Source organism: Cynoglossus semilaevis, unplaced genomic scaffold, assembly GCF_000523025.1.
Source record: "Cynoglossus semilaevis isolate Cse_v1.0 unplaced genomic scaffold, Cse_v1.0 scaffold1102, whole genome shotgun sequence".
Classification (NCBI taxonomy): Eukaryota; Metazoa; Chordata; class Actinopteri; order Pleuronectiformes; family Cynoglossidae; genus Cynoglossus; species Cynoglossus semilaevis.
In genome coordinates this window covers 22,315-34,450 of record NW_007585110.1, presented here as the reverse complement: position 1 = coordinate 34,450, position 12,136 = coordinate 22,315, and the positions used below count along the sequence as shown (strand labels likewise).

Sequence of the window (12,136 nt, the reverse complement as noted above, 5' to 3'; positions counted from 1 at the left end):
GTACCATGTCAAGCCTAAGGGTGGTTGTTGTGACATGACTCAGGAACGCAGGTTGTCTCCTTAAATTTGTTCATAGCATTTAGCAACCCGGCTGCCGGTCTTGATGTTGCTGGGAGAGTCTACTGGAACTTCCAGATGTTATTTGATTACACTCAGATTTTGCACTGCGTCTGTTTCCTAGAATTCTTTGAACACATTATTCAATCTACCGATGTTTTCTTGCATCCGTATCAAATGCTTGTTTTTGTGTCTGTTATTATTGTTCTCCATTCCAGCCTTCATGGGCAGTAAAGCCTGCAGAGCAGTTTGCTAGTTGCTAGCCATGTTTAATGAAAAAAGATACTGAAATCTTTACTTCTGCATATGCATGACGGTGATGTTTAAATAGTTTTACAGGTTTATAATACGTGATTTAAAGGACGGGCAGTGACAGTCAACACTTTGTGTTCAAAGTGTGCCCACTACAGTTTGTTTATTCTTTCTTTTTAGTCTGGCTTCTGTGTTTAAAAGAATTCTAACATTCATTTTTTTTATTAACCTACTCTAGTAGCTGTTTCTCCAGGAACATCATTGTTAGTGTATAACCCTTGGCCAGTCTTATTATTAGCAGAAGACAGACAAGTATGTCATGTGTTTAATTACAATATCTTCTGGTTTCATTTCCAAGTAATTGCACTTTCTAATGCTGTTGCAAACCAAAACATAGGTTTAAGGAAGCATATCCAGCACAAACGGTGTTCTTGTTGCTTTCAGTATCACTTTTTTTTCTAAATCTCATCAAGTCTCCAGTTTGAGGTGAATGTCCTCAAACTGCAGCTGTCAACTCTTCCATTCAGATGAATGAATGAGGCTTATCAGCCTTTGTACGGTGTATACCTTTGTTACATTGTTGTTTTGACTCTAATCTGTTCATAATGTCACCGGCCTTTATCATCTGCAGAATGGGAGTTTATCAGGAGGAGAGCAGCTGTCTGAAAATCATTTGTTACGTGAGACTAGTATAATTCCACATGAAATCTGACTCCTGTCATTGGACTGTGACAACACTGTAAATGTCCCAGTACAGTATCACTGGGTGGTACACAGATGTCCTACAGCAACAAGAGGAAAAACCCACAAACACTATCTGGAAAGCTTACACAACACTTGAATGTTAGCATTCTTTCAGCCATTGGGTTGACGTTAAAGCTCATGCTGTACGAGTCCTCTCTACCACATCCTCACGAGGAAAGTGACGCACGTGTTGATCTTACTTTTATCAGAAATATTCAGCTTTTCTTTTACCAAAAACATGTTTACTTTGTCCTGAAAGATTAATGTTTTTTTTTTTTTTGCACATCGTCTCAGGCTCCGGCCACTCGGAGGTTTGTTTATAAATAAGACTTCACCATTTGTCTGTTTTTTTATGCTCTTAATTATTTATTATTATTTCTTTTTTATGAAAAACTTTTTTTTTATTGCGGAGTGCTGTTTTATAATTTTGATCCAGAGGTGCTCTGGATTCTCCTGAGAAACGTTGCTGCCCTGAGGCTGGAGTAATAACCGTCACAGCCGTCTAGTGTCCACTTGCAAGTTTACACTCCCTTCAGTCACAACATTTTTGCCATCTCTAATTCTCTGGGAACCACAGCTGACCTGCTTCATGCTCTTTCATTGGTTGGCTGTGCTAAAAGGCCACAGTCAATCATATTTTTAACCTGAAGGGATCACAAAAGATCAAAACAAGCTCCAAAAGTCCTGATTACCTTATACTTTTGACTCCGAGGTCTCCTGTCTGTCTCCACTTGTGTTTTTCTGGGTTTTTTTTTTCTTTTTTCTTGTTTTTTGCTCTTTCACCTTCAACATTGCATTTTTCCACCTCACTTGTCACATGTACAATGAGTCTGATAGTTGCAACCACTCTCCCTGTTCCCTCTCTTCTTCCCAGTCCCCCTCGTCTGTCTCTCCCCTGCCTTTCCTCCTCTTTGATCATTTGTCTTGTCCACGTCTCTTTAAGCTCCGCATATTATCGCAATAGTAAGCGCCGACCTCGGTCAAAATGACCTGCACATGTCTAACGAGTCAAGAGTAGTGCTTTGTAAAGACAACAAGGACAGTTCACACGTGCGCACCCCCTCACAACTTCTGTACCAAATTCTTCCTCTAGTCGTATGTTTGACCATGTTTTCTGACAGTCTGACTATTGTCTTTACATTCAATTTTCTGTCTGTATTTGAATTTTTTAACCTGTAAACCTGATATTCTGCGATGGAATTGGAGCATCTTTTCATTAGCGTTAGCTACATCAGCACTTTTGTCTCTCACTTGTTTCCTTGGCCAAACTTTCAAACAGTTTTTCCAATTTTTGTTCCTAAAGAAAATGAGAGAGAGATAAACTGACCATACCTTCAACATTAGTCCAGTGTTGTTTTTGGATCCTTTACAACTCGGTGTCCTTTGGCAGGCACTTCTATGTATCAGGTCATTTGTGAGTAACTCGCTTTTGTGTCAAGACAGACAGTAAGCAGGAAAAGGGAGTTAAAATACTTTATAGGGACAGTGATAAATCTGAATTAAAAAGGAAAACCTGTTTTGTCAGATTAAGTTTTTTCTTTTTTATTATCTTGGAGCACTAACCTAAATCTGTTCCAGCCTTCTGTAGTCTAGACATTTTTCTAATTTTCTCTCACGCCATAAGACAAAAAAAAATTGTATGTGAAAGTATAATTTATGCTCTTTGTAATATGGTAATAAAACATAAGTATTATTTAAAAACAAGATCAAGCACCAGATTATTTTTTCTCATTAGCCAGCATGATATCTCGGCGTCGGCCTAAATTTCATAATAGTAGATTATTTTAATGCGTGAGGAGTATAGTAGGTTAATTAATTTACTTATTCTAGCTGTGCAACGCAGCCAAATGCGTGAGGAGTATAGTAGGTTAATTCATTTACTTATTCTAGCTGTGCACAGTGGCGCATCCTGCAGGGACTGAGCGATGGAATAAGTGGTAAATAATATTTCCTTGTTTTAGGTCAAAACGGTTTTAGGTCAAAACGGTTTGATAGTTTTGAAACTTACATATTTTGTAAATTGTTCTGTAGGGTTTCTTTTTCCTTAACGCAGTTTAAAAAAACTAAACAAAAGAGCAACAAAAAAAATATTAAAAATCTCAGATCTCAACAAAGATAAGACTCATCGCCCTAGAATTGATGGAAACACCAGTGTTACCTTTATTTCCAAATATGAGACTTTTTTTTTGTTCTTGGAACTTAACAATGTACAAATCAGGGTTGTTGCTGATGTACACATATTCAGTTTTGTGTAAGCGAAAGTGACATTTTAAAAAACTATTTTTAGATTGCATCCGGCATGAAAATTGATTTTTAATGGGCGATGGTTCTTGGGTGGTTTCAGGTTCAGATTCAGTCAGCGTTGTTTGTGTGATGTGATGATGTTTTTCTCTTTATCCTTCCGTCCACACTAATGAAAACAAGAGCCCAGATCCACACAGAGTACCCTCAGACTGAGAGGGAAGGAGGAGTGGCCTGTCGCTCCACTAGGGGTTGTTATCTGCTAAAAAGTTACGACTCGCACAGAATGATTGATTTCACTATAAATACCATGGCTGACTTGTTGTTTTGTTTCTTACTTCTCAGTAGAGTTTTGGCGAATCCCCTTTCTTGGGGGGCGTTGACTGGAGTCCAGAGATTTCTCGGTTCAAACCAAGTGGGAAAAAAATGTTACTAATACAGTCTTACTGCCCACAGTGAGAGGGCAGCAGTGATTATATGCGGAGCAAGTGGCTCATTAGGCTCAAAACTCAAATGTTCCATGCAGATGACATTCAAGACAGGAAATAACAATAAGTGGTTTGGACCAGGGTCTGGTTTTGTAATCACATTGTGAATGTGTTGTTGTCTGTTGAGAATATCAAAAAATATAAAAATATCCTCATACATGAATTATTCATAATGCCTTTCACCACAAAGCCGTTTGAGAAGTTATTTCTATACCTGTACATATGCTTGACAAATGTTGAACATTTTTACCAATAACACAGCTTTTAAGTGACTGAACCTTGTATTAAAATTTTAAAAAATCACTATTAATTCAGTTCAGCCACTACTGAGCTGTGGAAACCTCACCTCTGATCTGGTCAATATTGTGTTTCCTTCTACAGAAACTGGCTCCGGGTGTAAACCAGTTTGCCTACTCCTGCATCCAGGATCATACTATCTGGACCAACCAGCAGTTCTGGGAAGCCACCTTTTACAGTGAGGTCCAGGGCCAGATCCGAGCTCTTTATCTCAGCACAACGGAGGAAAAATCAGTCATCACTGCCAGGCTGAAGGCAAGACACACACTATTTTGCAAGTGTGCAACTTGATGTCCGATGTTTGAGTTATTCGTTTTTTGTAAAAACTTGTTGATATTTTCTCTATATTATTTTATGTAAGTGCAATGTGTTTGAGCCTGAGGTTTGAGATCCCACAGCAACTTTTTGACTTCATTTTTGTGGTGCTCCCATGTTCAATTACTGATTGCAATTTTCATGGTTTTATAATCTCTAATTATAATTTTAAAAAAGCTAATGTTTGTGCTGTGCATGTAAACACATTGGGGCAAACAACTAAGCAGTAAGCAACAAAAAACATCTCTCCAGGATGCAGCCACCGGGCCCACAGAGGACAGAGATGAGGAGCAGACGGCCATGGACCTGGCAGCAGAGCAGCTACGGTCGTGGCCGTGTTTGAGCAAAGAAAAGCAGCATGAGCTGGTGAAGAACGAGGAGAGCACCGTATTCAGCCAGGCCATACACTATGCCAGCCTCATGGTTTACCTGCTGGTGCCTTTGGACACCAGTAAGAATAAGCTGCTGCGGAACGCACCTGCTGCTGACTGGGAGAGTGGCAGCAACAGCATTGTTACAAACAGGTCAGAAAATGAAACACACTGGGAAGTTGGAATGTTGGTATGATCCAAACATGTTTGGTTAAAATAAAATACACAATGTTTTAATAATAATCACTGAAATCTGAATAGACTAATGTCATGCTTGGATGGACTTCATGTGCAGCCTCCACTCATTTGTGTGGCCGTACACCTCCATTAACCTGACACAAAATAAGTCCTACTTTTATATATGAACAACAAGTTTTAAAACTAATCCTCCACAGAATAACCCCAGAATAAACATAAATCAGTTTTCATCAGCATGAGTAAGATCTAGAAAGTCTATTAGAGCATTAGGCTATTTTTCACTCCCAGCCCCCGAGCCACTACAGCCAAATCCACCTGAAATGGCCCACAGCACATTTATTTTTTTAATTGTTTTGTTTATTCATTCATTAATTGTACTATAAAAACTGCCTTTTCTAAAATATCTGACCTGGCGTTCCAGTAAAATAACAGTGACAGCAGTGGGCCTGAGCTCATTGGAGTTCAAGACCCCTGATTTAAAATATTCTTGAAAATTCCGTGTAGAGTTCATGGTCTCAGTTACTTGTTCCTGGTCTTAGATCAGAACATATCTGTTTGAAGGAGAAGGAAACATTAGTAACGTGCAACATGATAGGAGTTGGGGTTCCATGTAACAAAGTCAGTAAACATTTTTCATCTCCCATCATCACATGTACTGAAGTAACATTTTAGATCACAAATACATTATTTTAGAAATCAGTATGTCTATATCGTGTACTCATGACAAGTACAGTAGTACAGCAGTTTTTACATGATTAATATTTCTGTTTCAGAGCTCTAATGTTCACTGAGGTAGAACACTGACAGAACACATTTCTGGCATATTCAGAGTTTCACGGTATAATAATTAGCCTTGTTTTAGGGGAAATCTAAAGGTAAGGTTTCATGAAGTGGGAATATGTTTCCCTCTGTTAATAAGGCGTTGATAAGTTTGTGGGTGGACGTAGCCAATGTCCATGTGCACTCGATACCTTTCGATTTAGCCAAATGGAACGATGTTCCTCCGCTGTTTCCGGCCCACATCTGTCCATCCAACCTAAAACAAACTCACTTCCTGCAGTTTGTGGTTAAAACCCTCAGGTTGTCTGTTATGGGACTGCATTGTATTCACCCAAACAAAACAACAGTCAAAGTGATTTCCTGCGCTCCTCTGTTGAATGAAAATAAATGTGGGACTAAACCCCCACATTGCATTACATTACATTTCATAGAAAAGCCTAATAGCCAAAAGAACACGGTGTAACAGAATCATTTTTTTTCTGACAAACTAACAAAGTACCTCCTCATAAACTTTTTGTTATCTTACTGTAATGATTTTTGAAGCCTAATCTCGAATACCCAAAAGAACATTGTGATGACTTTTTTTCTCCATTTTGATTGAATATCACAAATAGCCTGCGCCAGGATTTTTTGGAGTGGAAATTTCCCATCTTTAGTTCACATTTTGCCCCAGACTTGTTTGTTCTACACATAAGACATTTGGTTTTCATCATTTACTCTTTGTACTCACAGAGGACAGGTTGCATCACAGAGAAACATTCTTCTGGACTGATAGATTCCAAGCAGTTGATTATCATTGATGACAAAAATAACACCATAATTCCTCTATAATCGAGACCCCTAATCTCTTAGTAACATAATAAAGAAAAAAACTAACATAATGTAGTCGCAAAGCAACACTCTAAGTGTATTTTAGTTTAGCGTTTTATTCAGAATTGACCAACACATTAGAACCAGTTTGAACGTTTCTGAGATAGAGTAAGAGACTGTAAACAGCTGCCATCAAATGAAGTGACTATCTCCTTAATGTAGGTCAGCTCTTGCATGAGGATTTTTGTGTAAAATGTAAATGAGCTGTGCATTACAATTTATAAACAACAATACATCTTCCTGTTAAACTCAGCGGTTTAACAAATACATATAAACTTATTCAAATTTATTTTTTCTTGTCCGTTTTGGTTGCAGATTCCTCCCACATCTTGATAGAAAGTCTGAAAATGTGCTTGTTTTTTTTCCCTCAGGGACTTCTGCCATATCAAAAAGTAAACAGACATTATGTCTGTTATTGTCTGGGTTGATCAAATCTGTAGCAGCAGAGGCAGCAGCAAAGAATTTCTTCCCAAGTTCTGGTTGAGCTAAAGTTTCTTCTTCTTCTTCACTGGGTTTTACTTACCAAACATTCATTTGATAAAATGGGAATTTCTTTCCCTCAACTCCACCAGTTTGGCTGCGTGTCTTAATATGTTAATGAGAATTAAACTTTTCATCACTTGCAGCACTTTGCTGCACAGGAAACAAACTGAATTGTTTTTATGTTCCACAAAGATGGTACACTTTGTTCCTTTGCACAACACTCTGCTCCGCATCTGCTTTTCCTTATTGTCTTCATCATGATGTTTGTCAGCAGTAAAACATAATTGGTTTGTGAATTTTTCAGTGACACTTGACATTGACCGGATGAACATTAGGTCTGAACTGGCAACACTGAAAAGCAATCTATTAGATTTTATTTTTTATGTCTCTGTGTGGCTATAGGGAAAGCAGTAACTTACCACACCTCAAGGGCCATATATCTGTTATGGATTCTATAGCTCCAACTGCTGTATATGCTCTCAAACACAGCTGTTTTTTTACTATCACGATAAATAGTAGTTTTTGCATGTGTATATAGTACAGTAAACAGAGAGAAATATAATCTTCACTGTATGGAAACTTTTACAACTGTAAATCAATTGCATTTATCTTAATGCAGCCACTGAACGATTCCTAATAACTCAGTACCTAGCAACTCTGAGATCTCTGAGATGTGAACTCCGCCTCTGCTCATTATTTAACAGCATTGCCGGCAGTGTGGCTGAGAGCTTCGACACAGAGAGCGGGTTCGAGGACTCGGAGACCAGTGACGTGGCCAACTTCGTGGTCAGGTTTGTTGCGCGCTTTATTGACAAGGTGTGCACAGAGAGCGGAGTTACCCAGGAGCATATCAAGAGCCTGCACAGCATGATCCCAGGTACATCACTCTCAGTGTTTGTCCACTGACTGCCACCGTCTCATTTCCTCAGCTTCAGATCAGATGAGTGCGTTCTCCTCTGAGCTGAGCTAATAAACCTCTGACATGTTTAATGGCCTTGAAATCTGTAAATACGCACATTGTTTTAAGAGCGTATTCTGTGTGTACATGTGTGTTACATGTCTATTAAACTCCACATCTGACCCTCAGGTATCGTAGCGATGCAGATGGAGGCTCTGGAGGCCGTGCACAGAGAAAGCAGGAGGTTGCCCCCCATCCAGAAGGTGAGGACTCAGGCTGCACTGATGGTTTAATCCAGGATGAGCATGTTCAACTGAGCTTAACAGGAATGAAAAGACTCACAGAAATCTAAAGAAAAATGCACAGATGCAAAAAAAATCCACAAAACAGCTCACAGTCCTACTTTTTGTGTATCATTAATAATCTAACAACAAAGTAATGTCTGTTTGTACAAACCAATTTTCACTAATCCTGAAATGTGCTGAAGAGTTGTTTCATTACTTCTTAACACATGGTTTTTGACATACCAGTACTCCATAAGAACATGGTACACTGGACACTTCAGAGTATGTAAGGTTAAAATTACTACTGTTATCATAACATTTCTTCACTCCATTGTCTTTGCTTTGCTTTTAATATAAAGACTGCAAAACATAATGGCCTAATTTGAGGTATAATCTGAAATTATTAATTATTTATTATAGTGCTTGATTTCCACTGATATTTTTTTTACAGTTTTATTTATTTTATTTTATTTTTCTGATAGAATTATTTGATACAGTATATAATACTCTTCATATATTTCATAAACAATTAATCCGAAGAAAGAGCCTAAAAGAAATAGTTTTCCTTTCCTTTCTGAAGCCCCCTTTTGAGAACCACTGTGTGAAAGACTTTATAACATACAGTACACACCTACATCCCGCACTCACACTGCCACTCATTATGTCATTTCACTTTCATACTGTCACAGTGCTGTGCTGTATGTCTGCCAGCTCACTGTAAAACCCTTTCCTCACCATCACACACAGACAAACACGCTGCCAGCATTGCCTGGTCCTGGAGAACAGCTTGGAGTCCATGGTGAGCAGTCTGTCTGCTGCCCTCTGATGTCTTACATGGTGATAGTGTTGGACTGAGCATGCAACCTGGGCTGTTCGCTCTCAGCTGCATGACAAACACAAACTCCTATAAAATGTGCAAATAGTTTCAGGTCGTATCAGGTCTATAAGGACTCTGTTTTTTGTGTCAGTGTTTCTTTAAGGGAAGACTTTTTTTCAGTAACCAACGACTATACCGACCATGAAGTTAATGGAGAGAATCCGTTATTGCTCTTATTTGTCAAGTAGACTATTACTCTACTGACCTACTGGGGCAAAGAAGGCATGAACAGGATATTTTAAGGCTTTGAAATATGATTTGTTGCATTCATTTATTGCCACTGTTTTAGCGATATTTGTTTGTTTTAGGCCAACCTATAACTTGTCTTTAAACTACTCATAATACTGTCTTATCTCTTGTCCTATGAGAGGTTGTTGTTTTAGGAAAAATTGCAATAATGCATCACAAGTGAAAAACAAGGGGTGATTTGAATTTTAAAGTAAAAGTGCAGAGAGAGTACAGAGTAGAATGGAATAGGATCTTTCTACTTTTATATATTTTGTAATGTCCAGTGTCCAAACAGTCTGGTGTAGTTGTTGCACAGTGAAATTTTATACAAATATTTTAGTTATTTGCTGAGGTTTACTGTTATAGAGACATCAGAGGCATCCATATTGTCCATTTAAGACTACTTTCGTGTATTCTCAGGGTGGGAGGTTGTGGGGGGGTAGTCAAAAGATGTGTGTTCTTGAAAAGAGTGATTATTTGTATTTATTTAAAATAAGATATACAGTATTAGTACCGCATGTGTCACATAATAATATTTTAACTGATAATAATTGGCATTGTCTTATGGAAAACCCTAATCCCAAACCCACACACATTATGTTGGCAAAACATATATGCAGGATATTTACTCTATGAATTAAAAACACTTTTAGTTACACTTTTCTTCTTAAAACAGGGTGGTTAAAATAAACAGTAATTATACACCTGCATTGTACATTTGAAAGTTGTTGTATTGTAGATTTTAATACAATGAAAAGTATTGGTTCATTTAGTTAGTCACTCAGTCAGGGTCCATATGTTCAAATTATTGAAACACAATATGAAAAGTATGATTACACAATTTAACCAAAAAGAGAAATTTTCCATGGAAAAACAAAAAAGATCACATGTTTTTGCTTGAGGGGTTGATGGCAAATTGGTCTCTACAGACAGCATGAATTTGGTTTTAATAATGCACTGCTAATTCTGAGTCTGCCGGTTCGACGCTGTGCATGCAAAGCTTAAATTTGTACATCGTGGATGTGCTGTTCCGATTTTGACGTGAGTGTGATGAATTTCCTGGCCTTTGTAGAAATCTGATTAACTGACGCAAATGTTTTTTCCACGTCCTTCATTTTGAGTAATGAAGTGTCAGCCAGAAATGTCTGAAGGGAAGCAAAGAACTGTTTACGTGCAGGTTTGTGCATATGTGTTTGTCCCAGCTTCTAATGTTCTTTCTTGAACATCTCTTTATTTAAATTTTTCTACAGCCTAAGATTCTGCGCCCAACTCTCTTCCCCGGAGAGGAGTTGGTGTTGGAAGGGTTGCGGGTTGTTCTGGACCCCGATGGCAGGGAGGAGGCCACTGCGGGCCTTTTGGGGGGGCCTCACATTCTGCCAGCAGAGGGAGCTCTTTTTCTCACTACATATCGCATCGTCTTTAAAGGCATTCCTCATGATCCACTGGGTAAATACTGTAGCACGGCAGAACCAGAGCCAAGATAATTCTTAATTTATTACATAATTAAAAACATTATATCTGCTTGTTTTGAATGAGAGTTTCACAATCTATGTAAAAAAAAAAAATCATTATAATCCATTTACGTCCTATCATCTCCAACAAGTCTTCAGCTTGCCTTGTTTTTTACATTTTGCCTTGATGTCAAAGTCAGAGTTTGGCATCGCTTTGAACATATGTGTGTGATTAAATCTGTTCACACTACCTGCACAGAAGCGAAAACCAAAATATAGTTTTGGGCCTTAGAGTTCTGGGAAATTATTACAGAGAATGACCTGAATAAAATCCCAAAAATTCCTGGTAAATATTTGTACAAACTATTGTACAAATAATGTTTGTTTTTCTAAAAATGTAGTGTTTATAAAAGTAAGAGACTGTTTTCAGTTGACAATTTCTTAGTCAATTAAATTGATTTGCCCTAAAAAGACTTGTAAAATTCTCAAAAGAAATCTGTCAGTTAATACAAAGACATACAATAACTTTTTCTGCCACAAAATGACCATTGAAATTCTTGTGGTGTTGAAGTATAAATATGTAGAGCTAATGGGAAATGGAACATGATTTACTTGGGCACTGACAGTCATCACAAAACTGTAGTAACTGTCAGTATTTTCACAGTGTGTCAGTCAAAATCCTACTTCCCAACGCCTGTTGTCATTACTGAAATGTTTTCCAAAACCTTAACATTGAACAGGTGGTTTGCACTGTGTCCAGTTGTGTGACGACTGTGGTCAGTTGTTCATGTGTTCTTGTCTGTGTCCAGTGGGAGAGCAGGCCGTCATCAGAGCTTTCCCTGTGTCCACACTGACCAAAGAGAAGAAGATCGGTGTCTTAAACCAGCTGCATCCGTTCATCCAGGACGGCCTGCAGCTCCGATCTGCCTCCTTTCAGGTCAACACAAGAACACACACTCACTTAAGTCATAGACATAACAAAGATGCATCTGTGGTTCTTTATATGAACTTTACTTAACGTTATTTTTTGAGTTTAAAATTATACAAAATATGACAACTATGCAACCTAGAAATTACAGAACCTTCTTTGTGGTATTTCTTTTATAAACGCCCATGTCTTATGTTTCATAACATGAATGAAGAATCCAAAAAGAAACTGATGGAGCCAAGCATGTGTTTTTAGTCTTTAGACATGGTGCTGTAAAACATTTTATGGTCCATTCCTTTGTCTGACAAACACGGATAAAGAAAAGTGGCTGTGCCTTTTGAGGGATTTGGTCCCTTGGCATTTGTGGACTTGTT

General features: G+C 38.1%; 1 protein-coding gene across 2 annotated transcripts in view; it reads left to right on the top strand.

The window, feature by feature from the left end:
* Positions 1 to 12,136, top strand: part of sbf2 (SET binding factor 2) — a 78,735-nt gene that overhangs the window by 47,509 nt on the left and 19,090 nt on the right. For both annotated transcript variants that reach the window (XM_008336996.3, XM_008336995.3), the window contains exons 18-23: positions 4,164 to 4,334; positions 4,647 to 4,918; positions 7,801 to 7,973; positions 8,184 to 8,257; positions 10,634 to 10,829; positions 11,644 to 11,771. In XM_008336996.3, the coding sequence (XP_008335218.1) occupies positions 4,164 to 4,334; positions 4,647 to 4,918; positions 7,801 to 7,973; positions 8,184 to 8,257; positions 10,634 to 10,829; positions 11,644 to 11,771 (1,014 nt within the window). The remainder of the gene's footprint in view (positions 1 to 4,163; positions 4,335 to 4,646; positions 4,919 to 7,800; positions 7,974 to 8,183; positions 8,258 to 10,633; positions 10,830 to 11,643; positions 11,772 to 12,136) is intronic.